The 22,651-nt window shown below is 46.3% G+C and overlaps 1 protein-coding gene across 1 annotated transcript in view; it reads left to right on the top strand.

Annotated features, from left to right (window-relative positions):
- CAPN9 (calpain 9) overlaps window positions 1–8,436 on the top strand; it is a gene marked incomplete at its 5' end in the record, with an annotated part of 54,342 nt that extends 45,906 nt beyond the window's left edge. The window contains 2 exon segments of the mRNA XM_082339688.1: window positions 327–518; window positions 1,936–8,436. Coding sequence (XP_082195814.1) covers window positions 327–518; window positions 1,936–2,451 — 708 coding nt within the window. The 3' untranslated portion in view covers window positions 2,452–8,436.
- Between the last annotated feature and the right edge of the window lie 14,215 nt (window positions 8,437–22,651).

Genomic DNA, 22,651 nt, shown 5'->3' with positions numbered 1-22,651 from the left:
GGACCACCAGGGAAGTCCCAGAAGGGGATTTTAAAGGTCCAGGTGCTGCCGACCAGAGGATTTGTGTTTGAAAAGGTGGAAGGGAGGAAATCAAGACGGAATTCCCATAGTTACTTCCCATACTTATGGCAGTACCGCAGGGCTTCCACCCAATACGAAAGGAAAACAAAGGCACCCACACTTTTGGAGACCCTAAGCCTACCATTGCCCCTTCCGCCCGGTGAGGAGTCTCTCCCCTGCATGGACCCCGTTACTGCCATCAAAGGAGCCTCACCGGGGGCTTCTGCGTGCTCGCATTCTCGATGCCTCTGCTCTCCCCCCTACAGAGCCTTTTCCTTCAGTTTGATGCTGACACATCTGGCACCATGTCCTCCTGCGAGCTGCGGACCGCCCTGAAAGCCACAGGGAAAGGGAAGCCTGGGCCGCGGGCGAAAGCTGTCTGCGTGCCGGGTGCCGTCTGTGGCAGCCACTCACCTCTCGCGGCCCAGGGAGGGGGCTGGACTTTGACCAGAATCGATGCTTCTTAAGGGCGGGGCCCAGCCTCAAATTCAGGACTTGCTCACCCTCATCAGGGACCTTTAAAGTGTATCCACTGAGGCTGAACTCAGCCTGACCCCTGGAGGCCTCAGCCTCTGGCCAATTTTCTGGCCAAGCAAAGTTATATGCGACTCTGGTGGCAAGCTCCCAAGCCTTTAATTTCTGCTTTCAGATGGCGATTAACACAGAGAGGCAGGGCATGTCCATCCCATGGTTTGGGGTCAGGTTTGTGGTACACAGAGTTCGTGTATCCCTCTGCCACGGAGGCCCCGTCTCTGGCTTTGTCACCAGCAGACTGAATCCAAACCAATGATTCTGTTGTCGTTTATACCCATTTCCTGCATGAGCGATGGACTCCAGGTGGCATTCCTAACCCTCTGGCAGCCCCTGCCGGGGCAGTCTGAGTCTCTGGGACTCAGCTGTCCTTTGCATAGGACGGCCACTGCAGCCTGCCTACACCCTACCAGGCCACAAGGCATTTCTCACAAAGCAAGCTTCACAGACATACCCCTGGGCCCGGCCAAAGCCTGGAATCTGGTTCCCTTCCAGGTAAAATAAACATCGGGAAACACTGTCAGCTTCATGGTCTGATAATGGGACAAAATCAGGACCAGCTTGGGTCCTGTGTAATGGCAAAGAAACAAAATTAATTATAAATGTGGAGAGTGCCACAGAGGAGAAGGGCCTGATCGTCTTAGGGTCTGGGGACCTGGTTTCTAGGGCAGAAGGACGGAGCAGGGAGAAAAGGGAGCCCTTCGGAAAGGGAGGTGTGGCCACGTCTTTTTCTTCCCGGCTTGGGGTGGGGAGGGAATCCGCCCTCACCCTGCCCTCTTCCTGCCCCATCCGGAGCAGACGCCAGGATTCTGGGTGTTGCCCCCAGCCAGCTCCACAGTGCAGGCTCCAGAAACCATGTCCTGCCTCTGGACTGGCCCCCTCTCGGTCTGGAATCGGGAAAGAGGACACAGGAAGACCCTGGGCAGGCTTCTAAGCAATACTTTGAACATCTCCTGGAAAGGGAGCGCGCAGGCTGAAATGAAAGAGGGCAACGCTGGTTAGAAATCAAAGCCTTAAGTGTTGAATCTATAAGGAGCGTTACCTTCTCTAAACCCCTCATTCGACCAATGAGCAAAGAGGTCGAATAAGCAAAGAGAAGGGAAGCAAAGCATCCAGGCCCAGGTTCTCGCTCCATCGTGGGCGTGTGTGAACGAGCCTAGCATGGGGTCTTTCACTGAGGGCAGTGGCATAACTGGATCTCCAGAGCCCCCAGCACCTCTGGGTTAAAATGCCCATGAGAAACAGACACTTACTGCGGGTGTCCTGGCTGGAATCCCCCCAGGGCCAGCAGGAGCTGGAAGTGGAGCCCTGGCACCAGAGGGAGGCACCGGGCTTGGGCCTTAAACACTGTCCAGCACCAAGTTCTCCCGAGCAAGGCTTCCTGAAAAGTCAGCAAGACCCTATGGGGGATGTGAGGTCAAAGCCAAGACCCTGAACTTGGCGAACTCAGAAGGTACAGCTGTGGGTTCACCAGTGTCCCCCCGACAGAGGCACACTGTCATACGGCATCGGAGCCAAGGGCGCCGGGCGGACACTAGCTCCCTTCCTTGGTCCAGCCCTGGTGCTCCCGAAGTTGCACCCTGTGGGGCTCACCCAGGGCGGCCATGCCTCCCCCCTCTCCCCGCAGGCTTCCAGCTCAGCACTCCCCTCCTGCAGCTGGTCGTCCTCAGGTACGCAGACCAGGAGCTCCAACTGGGCTTCGATGACTTCCTCAACTGCCTGGTCCGGCTGGAGACTGCAAGTCGTAAGTGTCCAGGGGGGCTGCGTGTTCCTGAGCCCAGGGAGAGCACACCTCCCTCCATCACTTTCCAGGAGCATGTAAGGAGCAAGCTGCTGAGAACCGCAGCGAAGGCGGGCTGAGCCACACGCCCCGCCATCTGTGTGCCGTGTGCGGCTAGCCGAGGGGTGGGTGTGTGCACGTCTTCTCTGCAGTGCGCCTGGTACCGTCACCCTCCCTCCGTTCCCAGTGCCTTTGTGGGAGGGTAACTGGGTGGGGATGGGGCTCCTGCCTCGAATCAGAAGAAAGGTCGGATCCCCTCACAGGGCACAGAATCGGGAGTCTCTCTCCCTCTCCCTCTGTCCACCGCCCTCCTTCCCTCTCCATCGCTCTGTGTTTTGTAAGCCGTAGACACTGACCCGATTGTCTCAGAGAAGATCTGTTACCCCAGGAAGAGAGAGAGAGAGAGATTACGTGCAGGCGGTCCTTAGCATTTGCGGTTCATAGCCACCCACCCCTCACTGGGTAGTCACGCGGTTGAAGCTGAAGGAAGCACATCCAGAGCCTGTAACTCAACACCAGGGTGACTGCTGGGCAGGTGCCCCCCACCCCCCGGATGCCCACGCTTGGTTGAATGCTCTGGGGTCACCATCTTGAATCTTAAGAATTTTTTAAAATATTTATTTATTTGTTTGTTTTGACTGTACCGGGTCTTAGTTGCGGCATGCAGAATCTTTAGTTGCAGTGTGCAGACTTCTTAGTTGCAACATGCATGCAGGATCTAGTTCCCTGACCGGGGATCGAACACAGGCCCCCTACACTGGGAGCGTGGAGTCTTACCCACTGGACCACCAGGGAAGTCCCTTGAATCTTAATAATTTTTTTTTTTAGAGTTTTTTGTTGTTGTTGTTGTTGTTGTTGTTCTTAATTTATTTTTGGCTGCGTTGGGTCTTCGTTGCTGCACGCGGGCTTTCTCTAGTTGTGGTGAGCGGGGGCTACTCTTTGTTGCGGTGCGCAGGCTTCTCACTGCAGTGGCTTCTCCTGTTGCGGAGCACAGGCTCTAGGCACACGGGCTCAGCAGTTGTGGCACACGGACTTAGTTGCTCCGCGGCATGTGGGATCTTCCCAGACCAGAGCTCCAACCCGTGTCCCCTGCATTGGCAGGTGGATTCTTAACCACTGTGCCACCAAGGAAGTCCCCCCAGTGTTTATAAAACCACTTTATGTTGTTCTTATATATATATTACAAAGAGTTTAAGTGATAAAAATATGAGGAATGAGGTTGAAAAGATCGTCCCAAATATCATCATCCAGATAAAAATTTTTTTTACTTTATTTTATTGTGGTAAAATATATGTAATGTAAAATTTACTATTTTAACCATTTTGAAGTATACAGTTCAGTGGCATTAAGTATACTCCTCAGTGTTGTGCAACCATATCCATCCATTTCCAGAACTGTTTCATAATCTCAACAGAAGTTCTGGACTCACTAAACAATCACTCCCCATTTTCCTCTACTCCCAGCCCCTGGAAACTTCTGTTCTACTTTATGTCTTTGTGAACTTGCCTATTGTAGATACCTCAACCAAGTGAAATAATACAATTTTTGTCTGTTTCTGTCTGGCTTATTTTACTTAGCATTATGTTTTCAAGGTTCATTCAAGTTGTAGCATGTGACAGAACTTCATTCCTTTTCATGGCTCAATAATATTCCCTTGAATGTATATACTACATTTTGTTTATCCATGTATCTGTTGATAGATATTTGGGTTGTTTCCATCTTTTGGCTATTGTAAATAATGATGCTATGAGCATGGATGTACAAATATCTGATTGAATCTCTGTTTTCAATTCTTTCGCATATATACCTAGGATTAAAATTGTTGGATCTTATGGTAATTCTTTGCTTAATTTTTTGAGGAAGAGCCAAACTGTTTTCCCCTGCAGCTGCACCATTTTACATCCCCACTGGCAATGCCCAAGGGTTCCAATTTCTCCACATCTTCACTAACACTTGCAATTTTCCTTTTTAAAAAAATAATCATCATCATAGTTGATACGAAGTGGTATCTCACTGTAGTTTTGATTTGCATTTCTTTAATGACTAATGATGTTGAGAATCTTTTTTTTTTAATTAATTAATTTATTTATGGCTGTGTTGAGTCTATGTTGCTGCACGCGGTGCACGGGCTTCTCATTGCGGTGGCTTCTCTTGTTGCAGAGCACGGGCTCTAGGCGCTTGGGCTTCAGAAGTTGTGGTGCAGGGGCTTAGTTGCTCCGTGGCATGTGGGATCTTCCCAGACCAGGGCTCAAACCTGTGTCCCCTGCATTAGCAGGCGGATTCTTAACCACTGTGCCGCCAGGGAAGCCCTGTTGAACATCTTTTTTGTTTGTTTGTTTTTTAAGTTTCTCTATCATTCTTTTTTTTTTAAATTTTATTTATTTATTTATTTATTTTTGGCTGTGTTGGGTCTTCGTTTCTGTGCGAGGGCTTTCTCTAGTTGCGGCGAGCGGGGGCCACTCTTCATCACGGTGCGCGGGCCTCTCACTATCGTGGCCTCTCTTGTTGCGGAGCACAGGCTCCAGACGCGCAGGCTCAGTAGTTGTGGCTCACGGGCCTAGTTGCTCCGCGGCATGTGGGATCTTCCCAGACCAGGGCTCGAACCCGTGTCCCCTGCATTAGCAGGCAGATTCTCAACCACTGCGCCACCAGGGAAGCCCTGAACATCTTTTAATGTTGCATATCTTCTTTGCAGAACTGTCTGTTCAAATCCTTTGCCCATTTTGAACTGGATTGTTTGGTTTTCGTTGTTGAGTTGGAGGAGCTTTTATTCTGTGTTAATCCTTCATTAAATATATGATTTGCAAATATATTCTCCCATTCCATGGCTTGTCTTTTCCTTCTCTTGACAGTGTCCTTTGATACACAAAAGTTTTAAATTTTGATAAAGTCTTATTTATCTGTTTTTTCTTTTTTTGCCTAAGCTCTTGGTGTCATAACCAAGGAATAAATGCCAAAACAAGTGTCATGAATATTGTCCGCTATGTTTTCTTCTAGGAGTTTTGTAGTTTTAGCCATTAAGTTTAGGTCTTTGATCTGTTTTGCATCAATTTTTATGTATAGTACAAGGTAAAGGTCCAACTTCATTCGTCTACATGTGGATATCCAGTTTTCCCAGCACTATTTGTAGAAAAGACTGTTCTTTCTCTCACTGAATGGTCTTAGCATTCTTGTCAAAAATCAATTGACCATATACGTGACGGTTTATTTCTGGACTCTCTATTCTGTACCATTGATATATGTTTGTCCTTATGTCAGTGTCACACTGTTTGATTACTGTAGCTTTGTAGTTCATTTTGAAATCAGGAAGTCTGAGTCCTATAGCTTTGTTCTTCTTTCTCACAATTGTTTTGGCTATTGCCCTTGAGATTCCATATAAATTTTAGGATGGGTTTTTCTATATCTGCAAAAAAATACCAGTAATAAGATTGTGTTGAATCTCTAGATTGCTTTGGAATTGACACCTTAATTATGTCTTCCAATTAATAAACACAGAATATCTTTCCAATTTTGTCTTCTTTCATTCCTTTCAGCAATGTCGTTTTAGTTTTCAGTGTACAAGTTTTTGCCTCTGTTAAATTTATTCCTTTTTATTCTTTTTAATACTATTATAAATGGAATTGTTTTCATTTCTTTTTTGGATTGTTCATTGCTAGTGTATAGATATGCAACAGAATTTTGTGTGTTGATTTTCATTGTGTCTTGCAATTTTGCTGAATTCTTTTATTAGTTTAACAGGGTTTTGTGGAGTCTTTATTTTCTATGTACAAGATCATGGCATCTGCAAACAGAGATAATTTTACTTTTTCCTTTCCAATTTGCCTTTTATTTCTTTTTCTTGCCTAATTGCTCTGGCTAGAATTTCCAGTACTATGTTGAATAGAGTTAGTGAAAGTAGGTATTTTGTCTTTTTCCTGATCTTAAGGGACAAGTTTGGTCTTTCACTGTTGAATATGATGTCAGCTGTGGATTTTTCATATATGGTTTTATCCTATTGAGGACGTTCCCTTCTATTCCTAGCTTGTTGAATGTTTTTATCATGAAATTGAGCTGAATTTTGTCATATGCTTTTGCTGCAACTGAGATTATCACATGGGTTTTTTTCCTTCATTCTTTTTTTTTTTTTTTTGGCCACGTTGCGCAGCTTGTGAGATCTCGGTTCTCCCACCAGGGATTGAACCTGGGCCACAGCAATGAGAGCTCCAAATCCTAACCATTAGACCACCAGGGAACTCCCTCCTTTATTCTATTAATGTGGGGTGTTACATTAATTGGTTTTCATTTGTTGAACCATACTTGCACTCCAGGAGTAAATCCCACTTGGCCATAAAAAATAATTCTTTTAATATGCTGCTGAATTCAATTTGCTAGTATTTTGTTGAAGATTTTTGTGTCAATAGCCATCTGGGATATTGATTTGTAGTTTTCTTACAGTGTGTTTGTCTGGCTTTTGTATCAGGGTCACACTGGCCTCATAGAATGAGTTAGAAGTGTTTCCTCCCTTCAATTTTTTAGAAGAGTTAGAGAAGGATTAGGACATTCTTTAAATGTTTGGTAGAATTTACCAGTGAAGCCATCTACCTCTGGGCTTTCCATTTGTTGAGATTTTTGATTACTGATTTAATTTCCTTACTAACTAGAGTTCTTTTCAGATTTTCTATTTCTTCATGAGTCAGCTTTGATAGCTAGTGCAGTTCTAGGAATTTGTTCATTTTATACAGGTTATCCAATTTGTTGCCATACAATTATTCATTGTATTCCTCTTATGGTCCTTTTTATTTCTGTGAAATTGATTTTAATGTCTGTGCTTTCATTTCTGATTCTAGTAAGTTGAGTCTTGCAATATTTCTGATGAGGAAGCTATTGTCATCTTTATTTTTGTTCCTTTGTATATAATGTGCCCTTTTTTTCTGGCTTCTTTTAAGATTTTTCTCTTTCTTACTGGTAGCAAGCAATGTAATTATGATTGATGTGCCTTTCTAGCTTCTTTGTGTTTTTTGTGCTTAGTGTCCATTGAGCTTTTTAAGTCTGTGAGTTCATAGCTTTCTCTAAATTTGGAGAGTTTTCAGTCGTTTTAAAAAATATTTTTGTTTCCCCAACTGCCTTCTGCGTTGGACACTTCCAGGCCACTTGAAGTCATTCCATAGGTTACATGCTTTATTTTATTTCAGTCTTTTTTTCTCTCTGTGTTTCATTGGGATAATTTCTTTTGCTACATCTTCAAGTTTACTAATTTTTTCTTAAATGCCTACTCTGCTGTTAATCCCATCCTGTGATTTTTTTGGTTTTTTTGGTTTTTTAAAAATCTAAGCCATTGTGGTTTTCATATCTAGAGGTTCAGTTTGGGTTTTTGTTTTTTTTTATATATATTCCATGTCTCTACTTAACATTTGCAAGTCTTCTTCTAGCTTCTTGAGAATATGGAATCAGTTATAATGACAGTGTTTATGTGTTTGTTTACTAATTCTATTGTCTGTGTCAGTGCTGGTTCAGTTTCAGCTGATTGATTTTCTTTTCCCTCGTTATGGTTTGTGTTTTCTTGTTTCTTCACATGACCAGTAATTTTTGATTGATCACCAAACACTATGACTTTTACCTTGCTTGCTGGATATTTTTGTATTCCTATAAATATTCTTGAGCTTTGTTCAGGAACACAGTTATTCAAAATAAGTGTGACCCTTCTGAGTCTTGCTTTTAAGCTTTTTTAGGTGGGACAAAAGCAGCATTTAATCTGGGGTTAATTTTCCACACTACTGGGCTCATCCAGAAAAATCCAGGATAACCTGCTTTTTTTAAATTCTAATGTAGGACTGAATAATTAAAGGATTTTATGGATACAACTACTGAATAAGAACTTGCCCACCCAGTAATTGTAAAACAAAATACAAACAATTTCCTTATAGTGGAAATTGTCTTATCTTAATTGTCTTATCTAATACATAGATAAATTTTCCAATAAAATAATTTTGGGTTGGCCAAAAAGTTCGTTTGAATTTTTCCATAAGATGGTATGAAAAACCCGAACGAACTTTTTGGCCAACCCAATACAATCAGGATAACCTGCCTGTTTTAAGGTCTGTAACCTTAATTACATTTACAAAATCCCTTTTTCCAGGTCACATAGTATAACCAGAGTTCTCCGGGATTTGAGCATAAACATCTTTGAGGGGCTGTTATTAGGCATAACACAGTTCCCCTTCTAGCGCCCGCTCCCCCAAAAGCATGCCTGTTCCACACAAAAGATACAGGAGCCCATGAGCTTTCCCCTGCTGCTGCACCATCCAAAACACCGCAACGACTGGCAGTGTCAAAAAGGTGCTGCCTTCGTGCAGGTTTCCAGAGTCCAGACCAGCCTGACTTCTGCTCCAGCATCACCCCACTCTTGCTGCTTTACAACTGCCAGCAGCTACTGCACAGTCAAAACCAGAAATAGAAGGGTCTCCCTTCCTTCTGAGTTCTGTTCTTCTCCCAGAGCCTCTCTCCTATTGGCAGCAGTCACCTTGCCCAGCGGCGTGCAGTCTGGAAAGAGTGAGGCTAGCTGTCCTGGCTGCACTTCCCCCGCCTGCCCTCTCGAGGTCTGATCAGTGGAATCAATGCCCAAAGAGCAATAGCCGGGGGTGAACAGAGACCCAGATGTATCCATCAGTGGGCATCGCTAAACTCTGATTGCAGGGGGGGAGGCGCGCGGGTCACGTGGGTCTGAAGAGGGTGCTCTTTGGCTTGGCTCTGCCAGGGCTGGGTAGACAGCAATCTGGCAGCCCTTCTGCTGCTGCTGCTTCTGTGGGAAGGCCCTGCAGCTGGGGTGGCGCTCACAGAAGCAGCAAGTGGACAGGAAGCAGACAGGAAGGAGTGAAGCCCCCTCTTCCTCCTCACGTCTCGCAGCTTCTGTCTCCCGACTGGCAGAGCCCAACAGGGAGGAGCTGACAAAGCAGAAGTGGGTTTTGCAGGGAACCAGCCTCATGTCACAGAGCAAGGTATGAAGGGTGAGTGTGGACCTGAAAGTAAGACCTAATGACGGGCCTACTTTGGACACGGGTGATGCTGAAAGTGCATGGAAGATGCACGTGACCCCTCAGTACAGTGACCCTGCAGACACCAGCGTGAACATGTCAGACTCTGAGTCATCCTATAGCCACTCTTCCAGGGAAGAGAGAGGCTGAGGACGCAGGGAGGGCAGAATATCCCTCTCTCGCATTCCTCCATGTGGGGAGAGAGCGTGGACATCCCTCACCCCCAGCCACGGCCGCAGCATGAGAGGAGAGGCAGTGCCCTTGCCCCATTGCCCTTGCCCCGTGGCACTTGGCCAAGGGGTGGTTACACAAGGACCTCTCCAACCCTGAGAAAGTAAAGATGTAATTTGTGTCATGCATATGGGCTGTCTAGAGGTAACTTGAACAAAGGGTGTTTTTAGTGAAAACACAAAAATTGGATTTTACTTTCCCATAGAATAGTACACATGCCTGCAATTGCTAATTTTGATGATGAAATTCTTACTGAGAGAATTTCTTATAATACAATGATTATAGGAAAAACCAGAGACAATGCAAGTTTTACACCCATACAGTGTACAGAATAAATCTTTCTAAAGAATATATAACTCAAATAGTCAATCATCTTAGACATTTTTTCTAAGTAGAGTTTTCTCTGAATTAATTCTTGCCTTTTTCCCACCAACGTCAGAAGGTACCTATAGAACTGTACAGCACAAAGAGTGAGACCTAATGTCAACTATGGGCTTTAATTAAAAATACTCTGTCAATATTGGTTCATCAGTTGTGTAATAGGGAAGAGCCTTTGTGTTCTATTACAGGTTCATCACTAAAGGGATGTTGCCTATAAGCTTAAATTATACACAATGGCTCATCTCTGGGGACCCTGCCTCCCAGGTCATGAGCGTTAAGCTAAAATACCTTTGTTTAGCTCACAGGAAACATCCCAACCAGGCCCACCTGTGAATGGTTGCAGGAAGGAAGAAATGAACACATCCTGGCTGGAACCAGGACTTTAACCCCTCCCCTTTTAGTATAAAAAAAGCCTAAATTCTAACTTGGGGAAGATGGTTCTTTGGGACACGAGTCCCCCATCTTCTCAGTCTGCTGGCTTTCTGAATAAAGTCCCTAGTCCTTGTCCCAACTCGTCTCTCTATTTATTGACCTGTCGTGCTTCAAGCAGTATGAGCTTGGACACGGTAACAGTTGTAACAAATGTACCACCCTAACGCAAGACGTTGATAATAGGGAAAGGGGGGCAGGAGGGGTACATGGGAGTTCTTGTACCTTCTCCTCAATTTTCCTGTAAGCCTAAAGTTGCTCTAAAAATTAAAGTCTGTCTAAAAACTCAGAAGGTGAAAGAACACCTTAATCAGGCAATTCAAGAGAATACTTGCTGCAGGGGGTGGGGGGAGTAGGGGAGTTGGGGGAAGGTGAAAAATATCTTTCCTGGGGAGATTTAGGGCCAATTTCTGAGGAACGGAGTCAAGGGGATTTGGTTAATTAATAATTTCTCTCATTTTAAAAAATTTATTTATTTGGCCGCATCAGGTCTTAGTTGCGGCACGTGGGATTTTCACTGAGGCATGAGGGATCTTTGTTGTGGCGCTCGGGCTCCTCTCTAGTTTCGGCGTGTGGGTTTTCTCTCTCTAGTTGTGGCGCGAGGGCTCCAGAGCGCGTGGGCTCTGTAGTTTGTGACACGTGGGCTCTCGCTTTGAGGCACCCAAGCTCAGTAGTTGTGGTGTGCAGGCTTAGTTGCCCCGTGGCATGTGGGATCTTAGTTCCCTGACCAGGGATCGAACCCATGTCCCCTGCATGGGAAGGCGGATTCTTTACCACTGGACCACCAGGGAAGCCCCTCTCATGTTTATAAAAGTTTACTTGCAACTCTTTTCCTATTGCTTTCAAAATTGAAATCCATTTCCTTAAAAATTGCCACCACTGTTTTCTTATCATGGCATCTTGGTCAGGATTCTCCAAAAACCTCTTGCTTTGTTTGTGAAGGCAAGCAGGGTCATCACTGGGTAGTTCCTGAGACTAGGGGGCCATCGGCCCTCAGACTTCCTTTGCCTGACGTGGCTAGGTATTTGCACTTCAGCAAGAACTTCACTTGATTTACAAACCTTTAGAAATCAAGACCCAGGCGGAGTAGTTTTTTTCCGTTTGCATTTGTTACGAAAATCTGAGAGAGGCTTTGAGATGCTGATGAGTGGTTTGAATGTGGGAAAAGGTGACAGGGCGTGGGTGGTCAGGGCGTGGGGAGGAGAGGTTGTTCTAGACTCCACCATCAGCGACTGGACGGCGAGAGCCAGAGTGGGCAGCAGGGACAAGGGAAGGCATGTGAATCAAGATGAGAGAGCACTTCCCTGGTGGACCAGTGGTTAAGACTCTGCGCTTCCAATGCGGGGGGCGGGGGGGGGGCACGGGTTCGATCTGATAATGGAATGGAATATTTATAAATGGAATATTTTCTGCCATATCAATAAACAAAGGATGTCACAGTCATCAACTATTGCAACCCTCCAATGCGAGCCAGTGGGCCGGAGGAAACTCAGGGCTGAAAAGAATACCTGCCACCTAGCAGCCATCAGACTGCAGCCCCTCCCTGCGGTGAGCCCTGAGGAAACTCAGGATGTGAAAATACAGGATGCTGGCCCCAGAGAGCTGAGGTGCACATCAAAGGAATGATTTCAGGGAGCCCAGACTCTTGCATCTGGCCATACACAGAAAGGCGCTAAATTCCTTAGCTTGAGATATCTGGTTTTCTTTAATCAACAATAATCTTTTGACGTTCCGACTACCTGCCCTTTTGTTGCAAAACTTCTATATATCCTGGCTCCCCGCTCACCTTCTCGGAGCAGTTTCTCAGAGCTATCTGAAAGCTGTCTCCCAGGCTGCAGTCCTCATTTTGGCCCAAATAAAACTTAACTCGCAACTCTCAAGTTGTGCATTTTTTTCAAGTCAACAGATCCCTGGTCGGGCAACTAAGATCCCACATGCTGCGCGGCATGGCCGAAAAGTATATTAAACAAACAAACAAACAAACAAACAAATTCTCAATTTTTAAAAAAATAAATTTAAAAAAATAAAGTGAAGGAAAAGATACCTATGGGCGTGGGGGGCAGGGGGAGAAACCTGGCAGAGGGCCAAGGACCTGGCAACCAGAGCTGAGCAGGTGTGGGCGAAGGGACGGGAGGATGTGGCTGGAGGCATCTGCACCAGAGGAGTTATACCCTTGCCCACCATCAGCAATGTCAGGTCACAGGAGAAACGGTCCTGCAAACATGAGGCCCTCGACCAACATCAGGGCTGATCACTCCCCCTGGGTCAGGGGACCCCAGGCATCAGGACACCAGCATTGTCTCTTCAAGATCTTGACACAATCTTTCGAAATGAGGGAGATGAGAACACCCACCCAGGGTCCGAGATGCCCACGTGGCGGGGAGAATCAATTTCCCACGTCCTGCTCTGTGCGGCTCAGCAAGGCCAGGTCGGGCTGAGGGAGAGGTGCATCACTGAGGCGAGATGGCTCAGGGCATGGGGCTCGGGAGGCTGACTTCACCAGAAGAGGCCTTCTGGCCCCTCTTGTCCGGGGAAACCCTGCCCTCCTTCCTCTGGGAGAGCCGGTGCCATCTGGCTGGCGAGGGGGCCCAGCACCAGGCAGAGGATTAACCACGAGGCCCTCCGGTGGAAAATGGAACTCCCCACCTCTCCTGCCAAAAGGCTACTCAAACTGGCAGGCCTGTTTTCAAAGGGTCTAGGAGCTGGGCGGGATAAAGCGAAATGTGCATGGAAAACGAGCTGTCCAGTAGCGTGAATCCCAAGGAGGAGCAGGTCCAGGGGAGCACAGCCGCAGCCGGGGGCTGAGGGCTGGCTTGGCTAGATTTCCAGAAACAGCCTGTGTGAAGCCGGCCAAGGAAAACCTTTTCTCCCCAAAGCCTGGGGAAGCTCACACATCGAAGCATTTTCCCCTGGAGATTCAAGTATTTGTGATCCAGTGTTGAGGCCTGGCCGGGGTCTTCCCCTCAAAAGCGCTGGAGGTGTGGGACCGGGGGTCCGAGGAGTAAAAGGGTAGCTCAGAGATGGATGTGCACCTCATCCAGTGAGTGAGGCTGAGTTCCCCGGACCCCAAACTGCCTCTGTTTATGAATTTCTACCCTGTTCTAAAGAAAACCAGTTTTGTAGAGAAAACTGACAACACTATTTTTATGCATCTAGAAACTGGGGCAGCTTAGGGGGCTGTGAAGTACCAGAGAAGGCATCTTCTTCCTCCAGCAATGGCCCTGGGGCCCAGGCGACAGCCACCCTCCGATGGGGTACAAAAGCCACACTAGATCACATCCAGCAAATAGGATGGTAGAGATGGGGCTGGGCCAGCAGTCTGTCCCAAGAGATGCCCCGGAGAGCTTGTGGATGAGGAACGAAAGGAAATGGTTCTAATAGGAGCATCTGCATCTAATTACTCGGGAAGAACACAGTACTTTGGAGAGCGCATTTTCTTCCTCAGTGCAGGGCAAAATATAAATGCGATCCAACAGCCTCTTCCACCCCAGCTTTCTCTCAGAGTCACAGCCTCTGTGTCAGATTCAGACAATGTCTCTATCACTGCTGGAAACCTGTCGACAGGACTGAGAGGTCTATAATTTAGAACTCAAGAAGGTCTGAGATGGAAAGGACCCCAGAGATCACCCTGAAGAGTGGTACTTTTTTTTCCGGGTCGGAGACCTTTGAGAATCTGAAAAAAGAGTTCCTGGCCCTTTCCTCTGGGAGGTGCACACACACACAGAGGTGCGCACATCCTTCTAGAGAGTTCTCCCATCCTCCGATGCCTCTCTATGTGCAGTAGGTTAGAGCCCCTGCCCCCTGTTTCCCTGAAGTCGTAGATGGAGAGGGGTGGCCCGGCTGGTCATTTCCAGAGCAGGACTGCAGCCCAGGCAGTCTTTTCTTGCCCACACCACCACCATCCTCCCAGCAGGTCTTCCTCGGAGACTGGAAGCCTCCCTGGCTCTGGGATGAGCTCAGCCTCATCCACCTCATCAGCCGGCCGCCGGCTATGGGGAAGGAAGGACACCCCTTGGGACCCAGTGCTGGGCTGTATTAGACATCTAGCTGTGTTTCTGCTTTGTGTTTGCTACACAAGATAAATATTGATACAGTGAAAGTGTAAGCAATAATCGAAGCTAGAGAAAATAGATGTCACAACATTTCAGGGTGAGAAAAAGCTTCAGGGAGCTGATTTCAGGTGGCTTTCATGACGGGCTCACTAATAATGATGGTGTTACATCATAATGATGGAGTCCAAGCTCGCTCTGCTTGCCACACAACAGGCCAGTAAATCGGGAGACGAGGTGTTGAGGCAGGGAATACGACTTTGTTCGCAAAGCCAGCAGACTGATAAGATGGCAGACTAGTGTCTCTAAAGAACCATCTTATCGGGGTCTGGATGCCAGTTTGTTTTATAGCACAGAGACGGGGAGGAGATGAAGAAGTAAAGTAAAAAGGCCATAAATTTTGCTAATATCCCCTGGAATGGCCAGCCTCGGGGAGGGGGTGTGTTAATTTCTTCTTTCTTGCAGCCATCCACAGGTGGACAGGGTCCGGATGCTTCCCTGAACAAAGGCACTTTGGTTTAACCTTTAGGCAGAGGGGCAGGGTTCTCTGAGGCAGGCCATTGTGTATAGACAGTATCCTTTTAGTGAACAAAAGCAGTGGAAAGCAAAGGTTAAAGTAAAAGAAACAGATCCAACATGGAGTCAGATTTTGCTCTTCCCTGTAAAATATTCGCTGTGGACAGGCCCTGCTGACTGTGCTTTACATTTTTATTTATTTCGTCCTCACAGAACTATTATTTTACCTGTAGTGCAGATGAGGAACCTGGAGAACAGAAAAGTTCAGTAACACGTCCTATGTGGTCTCCTCACAAGAAGGCACTTAGAAACAGTAACTCTCTGCTGTAGGTCATGGGAGCAAATCTGACTGTGGCCCTGGCAGGGGAGATAACGGAGGACATGAGGGGATTTTGCTGAGTGGTCTGGTTCTAGAAAGCGGGCCATTCATGGAACAGCAGGGTCTCCTAAACGGCAGTGCAGGGACTAGTGTCCCGTGGGACTTGGGGTGCTGGCAGTGAGGTTGAGAAGTTGTAGAGCCCTTCGGCTCCCCCCACCCTGCCTCAGCACCGGCTAGGGTGAGGATACAGGCTGATGAAAGGTGAGCGATTCTAGAAGAAATCGCTGTTCTGCCTGCCACCCACAGTGTTCCGGAGCTGCACCGTCTCCCTCAGTGCGTGAGAACAGAAGCAGCCCCCAAGTAGGAGGGGGGCCAGGGCCTGGGGGAGCAGAGCTGGTGTGAAGCCTGGAAGGCAGACAGAGTCCACTGGGGCCGATGCTGGGCACTCGCCAGGCCCACAGCCCAGGCTGCCGGGCTCCTCACCACTTTCCCTGTCCCCCCCACCCCAGCCCTGGCCCCCACTGGGCACAGAGCCTGGGGCAGGGCTGGACAGGCCAGGGCGGGAGGGTGGGAGCTGGCACGTCTCAGGCACTTCGGTGCAGCCCAGAGCAGGCAGCCTTTGGAAGGTGGGAAGATGGCACTGCAGGGGCACCGGTCCCACCTCCGGGAGCCTGCCCGGCCAGGTGGCAGCAGGAGGAAGCAGAGGAAAGGCTCATCGGAGCTGCCTGCAAACGGGAACAAAGTCACAAAATGGCATCATGCCCTCTGAGGGGCTAGGCGTCACCTTGGAGGTGGTGGCCAGGAGAGGGGACAGGAAGACAGCTAACCGTTTGGAAGGCATTTTAGGCACCAAGAGAGGAGCCTCCGTCTCCTCCTCTCCTTCCTTCACCGCCTTGCCGCGTCGTCACGTGACCGCCGCTAGGCTGACGCCACCCTGGGAACGTTCACTACCCGCCAGGCGTTACGTTAACCGTGCTTCTCGCCAACCCTCTCAGCAACCCTGTGAGGTCCGTGCAACCTCTTGAAAAAGTTCATGTAACCTCCCAGGGCATGCAGCTGGGAAGGAATCTCAGTCTGCGAGACTCCAAAGTCCATTCTTAGCCCCTCTACCCGCCAATGCATCCTGACCTGGGGCTCCCCAAACTGAGACCGGAGGTGAGGTCCAGCAGGGCCCCCCAGTAAGTGAAGGTCAGAGACACCAGTGGGGTCAATCTTGTGCTCCAGAAGAAAGGAAAGCTGAATGTGGAGTGGGCAAATCCTGTACCCAAGTTCGCTGGGGCTCAGGTCTTGGATTCAGGGCCCCCAGGCTGGTGAGTCCCCATGTATCTCCTCCGCCCAGCCCTGAGTCCTCAGGGATGCTTTTAGAAGCTGTATTTTAGAGGATGTGGCTGCAGCCTGGGTTGCTCCGCCCTGCTGTCCAACAACAATCAAAACCACAGGATGCCCTGACAAGGCACAGGGGAGGGATTCTCCCGGCCCGACACTGGCACTCCCACCAGATGTGGGGCGAGGCTGGGGGCGGCACCAGGCCTGAAGCAGTCTCACCCAAGGAAAGCACCAGTGGTTCTCCAGCACAGACAATGTGTCCAGCCTCATGCATGGACCACGAGTGTCACGGCCACTCATCTGTGCGGCCGCCCTTGGCCAGCAGCTCCACTTCCTCCTGCCACGTTCAGCCTCCTCACCTCACCTCCCTTGCTCTCCACGCCCCTGGACACTGCTTTTGCTCTGCCGTTGTCTGGTTGGGTGCCATTGAACAGAACACTCAATCTCTCTTTTCCTCTATTTTTTCAACTGGAAAATGGAAAGAATGGTCACCATCTTCCTGGGGGAGCAGGGGTGGGGTGAAGGAGTCATTAGAAAGAGTGGTCTGGTAAAGATTCAAAACCCACTCGTTATTTGCAAGAAAAGCTGCTGCACAGAGAATCTCCTTGACCCAGGACTCATTTTGTACAATTCTTTGAGGTCAGTTTTGTTTATTTTCCTGACTCCCCATCCCAAAAGGTCAGGGTAAGCCAACAGGCAGAACTGCCCCTTGCAGGGGTCCTCTCCGCTCAAATTAATCTGACAACGCATTGGCCCAGCAGGTTGGGAGGGAGTGTGTAACCTTGAGGCTCATGGTGGACTCCCTGCAGGAGAGAGGAAAGGGAGCTTGCCCATCAGGGACAGGTGTCACCCCCCGAGTGGAGAAGCCTTCTCATCCCCTTATGAGGTTGATGACACCTATGCTACAATGTCTGGTCTTGTACACTGTCGGGTCCGAGCTTTCCAAGAACCATGGGGGCCTGCCAGAGATCCCATTTTACAGAGAAGGAAACAGACTTGATTGAAGTCACAGGCATCATAAGCAGGACGAGATCTCAGCCTTCCGTCTACATGATTCATGAGAATCCAGTTCATACCTCAGTCCTACACAGAGCTGCTGCACAAATCAAATGGAAGGGTGCATGGGAAGGCCCTCTGGAGGGGACGAAGTGCTGCACTATGCTGCCTACTAGGAATATAAAGTGAGCCACCATATCATTTTTTCTAAATTTTGTAACTGGAAGTTTGTACCTTTCGACCACACCCACCCATTTCTGCCCCTCCCCCAACCCTTGCTTCTGGCAACCACCAATCTGTTCTCTGTATCTATGAGTTCTGTTTTGTTTTTAGATTTCACATATAAGTGAAATCATACAGTGCTTGTCTTTCTCTTGTCTGACATTTCAGTAAGCACAATGCCCCCAAGGTTCATCCATGTTGTCACAAAAGGTAGATTTCCTTCTTTTTATGACTTAGTTGTGTTCCATTGTATATATATCCATTCGTCTGTTGATGGACACTTATATTGCTTCCATATCTTGTCTATTGTAAATAATACTGCAATGAATGTAGGGGTGCATATATCTTTTCAAGTTAGTGTTTTCATTTTCTTCAGATAAATATCCAGAAGTGAAATTGCTGGTCATATGGTAGTTCTATTTTTTTTTTAAGATTTTCTTTTTGATGTGGACCATTTTTTAAATCTTTTATTGAATTTGTTACAATATTGCTTCTGTTTTATGTTTTGGTTTTTTGGCCACAAGGCATGTGGGATCTTAGCTCCCTGACCGGGGATCAAACCCACACCCCCTGCATTGGAAGGCGAACTCTTAACCCCTGGACAGCCAGGGAAGTCCTTGGTAGTTCTAGTCTTAATTTTTGGAGGAACCTCCATACTGTTTTCCATAGTGGCTACACCAATTTACACTCCCACCAACAGTGTAGAAGTGTTCCCTTTCCTCCACATCCTCACCAACACTTGTTATTTCTTATCTTTTTGATGAGAGCTAATCTGAGGTGTGAGGTGATATCTCCAGGTGGTTTTGATTTACATTTCCCTGATGATGAGTGATGTTGAGCCACCTTTTCGCGTGCCTGTTGGTTATTTGTAACTCTTAGGAAAATTTTAAATTTTCTGTTAACTACATCTAAAAATATAAAAAGAAAGGGATTTTAATATATTTTATTTAACCCTGTATATCTAAAATATTATTTCAACATGTAATCAATATAACAAGATTATCAGTGAAATATTTTACCTTCCTCTTTCATACTAAATCTTTGAAATCCAGTGTTGTATCTTGCATTTCCAGCACATCTCAATTAGCACTTGCCCCATTTCAAGGGGTCAGTAGCCACATGTGGCCAGGACTGCTCTATAGGACAGCTCAGCATTATCCAATAGCAGTACAAGTAGCTCCTGTAGACCTTTCTAATCTGGGACAGCTATGAGCTTAAATAAGGCCAGCTCGGAGGACTTGCAGGACTCCTTAGGCTCAGAGAAGGTGAGAAACCAAAACAACCCAGCACTGACACTAGCCAGTGGACTCCAACCTTGATTTTTCCACCAGAAAATTTTTCACAACAAAGATCTGATGTAAACCTCACCATAGAAAAGAGATCAAATTAGAGCTCTCCAGATGAAGGGGGCAGACCAGCCACCAAACTTCTCCAAGTTGTCCCCCAAAGCAGGCCCTCAACGTTTTAAGACCTGTACTCAGAAAACTGTAAGATACTGATGAAAGAACTCAAAGATGACACAAACAGATGGAGAGATATATCATGTTCTTGGATTGGAAGAATCAGTAGTATCAAAATGACTATACTACCCAAAGTAATCTACAGATTCACTGCAATCCGTATCAAATTACCAATGGCATTTTTCACAGAACTAGAACAAAAAATTTTACAATTTGTGTGGAAACACAAAAGACCCCAAGTAGCCAAAGCAATCTTGAGAATGAAAAACGGAGCTGGAGGAATCAGAATCCCTGACTTCAAACTATACTACAAAGCTACAGTAATCAAAACAGTATGGTGCTGACACAAAACCAGAAATATAGATCAATGGAACAGGATAGAAAGTCCAGAGATAAACCCATGTACCTATGGTCACCTAATCTATGACAAAGGAGGCAAGAATATACCATGGAGAAAAAACAGTCTCTTCAATAAGTGGTGCTGGGAAAACTGGGCAGGTACATGTAAAAGAATGGAATTAGAACATTCTCTAACACCATACACAAAAATAAACTCAAAATGGATTAAAGACCTAAGTGTAAGGCCGGATACTATAAAACTCTTACAGGAAAACATAGGGAGAACACTCTTTGACATTAATTGCAGCAAGATCTTTTTTGATCTACCTCCTAGAGTAATGAAAATAAAAACAAAAATGAACAAATGGGACCTAATTAAATTTAAAAGCTGTTGTACAGCAAAGGGAACCATAAACAAAACAAAAATACAACCAACAGAATGGGAGACATATTTGCAAACAAAGAGACTGACCAAGGATTAATCTCCAAAATATAGAAACAGTTCATGTGCCTCAATATCAAAAAAACATAAGCAACCCAATCAAAAAATGGGTGGAAGATCTAAATAGACATTTCTCCAAAGAAGACATACAGATGTCCAAAAGCACATGAAAAAGTGTTCAACATCACTAATTATTAGAGAAATGCAAATCAAAACTACAATGAGGTATCACCTCACACCTGTCAGAATGGTCATCATCAAAAAATCTAGAAACAATAAATGCTGGAGAGGGTGTGGAGAAAAGGGAACCCTCCTAAACTGTTGGTGGGAATGTAAATTGGTACAGCCAGTATGGAGAACAGTATGGAGGTTCCTTAAAAAACTAAAAATAGAGCTACCATATGATCCAGCAATCCCACTCCTGGGCATATATCCAGAGAAAACCATAATTTGAAAAGATACATGCACCACAATGTTCACTGCAGCACTATTTACAATAGCCAGGACATGTAAGCAACTTAAATGTCCATTGACAGATGAATGGATAAAGAAGATGTGGTACATATATACAATGGAATATTACTCAGCCAGAAAAAAGAACGAAATAATGCTATTTGCAGCGACATGGATGGACCTAGAGATTGTCATACTGAGTGAAGTAAGTCAGACAAAAGGACAAATATCATATGATATCGCTTATATGTGGAATATAAAAAAAATGATACAAATGAACTTATTTACAACACAGAAATAGAATCACAGATGTAGAAAACCAACTTATGGTTACCAAGGGGGAAAAGGGGGAAGGGATAAATTGGGAGATTGGGATTGACATATACATGCTACTATACATAAAATAGATTAACTAATAAGAACCTACTATATAGCACAGGGAACTCTGCTCAATACCCTGTAATGGCCTATATGGGAAAAGAATCTAAAAAGAGTGGATATATGTATATGTATAACTGAATCACTTTGCTGTACACCTGAAATGAGCACAACATTGTAAGTCAAGTATACTTCAATAAATATTAATTTTAAAAAAAAGAATTCAATTATCACAGATTGAAAAATACCAATGGACCCCAGCCCCCCACCCCACCCCAGCATGGTGGTGACTTAAGGGCAGGACCACATAACTCTCTAACCTCTCCTCCATCAGCTCGAGGGCTTGGGGTGTAGTGCTGATGACCACCACTGAGGGTCCAGGGCTTTGCAAACCTGCACTTATGGGGCCTCAGAACTCTGTAAAAGTGTGATGATTGTGCTCATTTTGCAGAGAGGAAACTGAGGCTTAGAGAGGGAAAGTTACCTGTTTCAGGTCACAGAACTCGAAAGTGGAGGTGGGCCCTGACATTGACCTGTCCCCTAGATTTCCCACTAGACCGCTGTGTCAGCCCCAGACAGCCCTCACAGTTAGAGCCCAAATGCAGGTCAGGCCATGGCTCCCAATAGGACATTAAGATTTTTGAGTCTGAAAAAACACATGCTTCATAGGCTCTGTCATCCAGGCTTTGAAATAAATACATTTGCTCTGTAGTATCTAAAGCACTATACAATTTTAAAATATTATTTTATTTTATTTTTTAAATTTATTTATTTATTTATTTATTTTATTTATTTTTGGCTGCGTCGGGTCTTAGTTGCTGCACGTGGGCTCTTCATTGTGGCGCAGGGGCTTCTCCCTAGTTGTGGCGTGATGGTTTTCTCTTCTCTAGTTGTGGCGCACAGGCTCCAGGGCGTGCGTGCGCTCTGTAGTTTGCAGCACACGGGCTCTAGTAGAGGCACACGAGCTCAGTAGTTGTGGCACGTGGGCTTAGTTGCCCCGTGGCATGTGGGCTCTTAGTTCCCCAACCAGAGATCGAACCCCCATCCCCTAGCCTTGTAAGGTGGATTCTTTACCACTGGACCACCAGGGAAGTTCCCTTAAAATATTATTCTAAAATGTCTCATATGGACAGATATAGTTTATGAGGGACATAATTTAAATGCATCTACAGCCTAACACTATGTTATGAAGGAGTGTGGATTCATCTAACATTTACTGAGTGACTATTTTGTGCCAGAAATTTAAAAAATGTTATACCATGCTGATGCTAATTTGGAGAGAGGGGTAATGAAGCTCAGAGACGGGAAGTACCAGACAAAGTCTGAAAGCCAGGAAAAGAGACGGTCAGGCCAGCCACTCCTGCTTCTATACTTTTGTTTTTTAATGTTTACTTATTTATTTATTTATTATTTTGGACGCACCAGGTCTTAGCTGCGGCATTCGGGATCTTTAGTGGCGGCATGCATGCAGGATCTAGTTCCCCAACCAGGGATCGAACCCAGGGCCCCTGCAATGGGAGCGTGGAGTCTTACCCACTGGGTCACCAGGGAAGTCCCCTGCTGTACTTTTTTTTTTTCCCAATAAATAAATAAATATTTATTTATTTATTTATTTGGCTGCGTTGGGTCTTTGTTGCTGTGAGCGGGCTTTCTCTAGTTGCGGCGAGCGGGGGCTACTCTTCGTTGTGGTGCTCGGGCTTCTCACTGCGGTGGCTTCTCTTGTTGGGGA

The sequence above is a fragment of the Balaenoptera borealis genome (genome assembly GCF_965194805.1).
Source record: "Balaenoptera borealis genome assembly, chromosome: 10".
Lineage (NCBI taxonomy): Eukaryota > Metazoa > Chordata > Mammalia > Artiodactyla > Balaenopteridae > Balaenoptera > Balaenoptera borealis.
The sequence above is the reverse complement of the archived record's forward strand: the minus strand, read 5'-3'. Positions and strand labels throughout refer to the sequence as shown.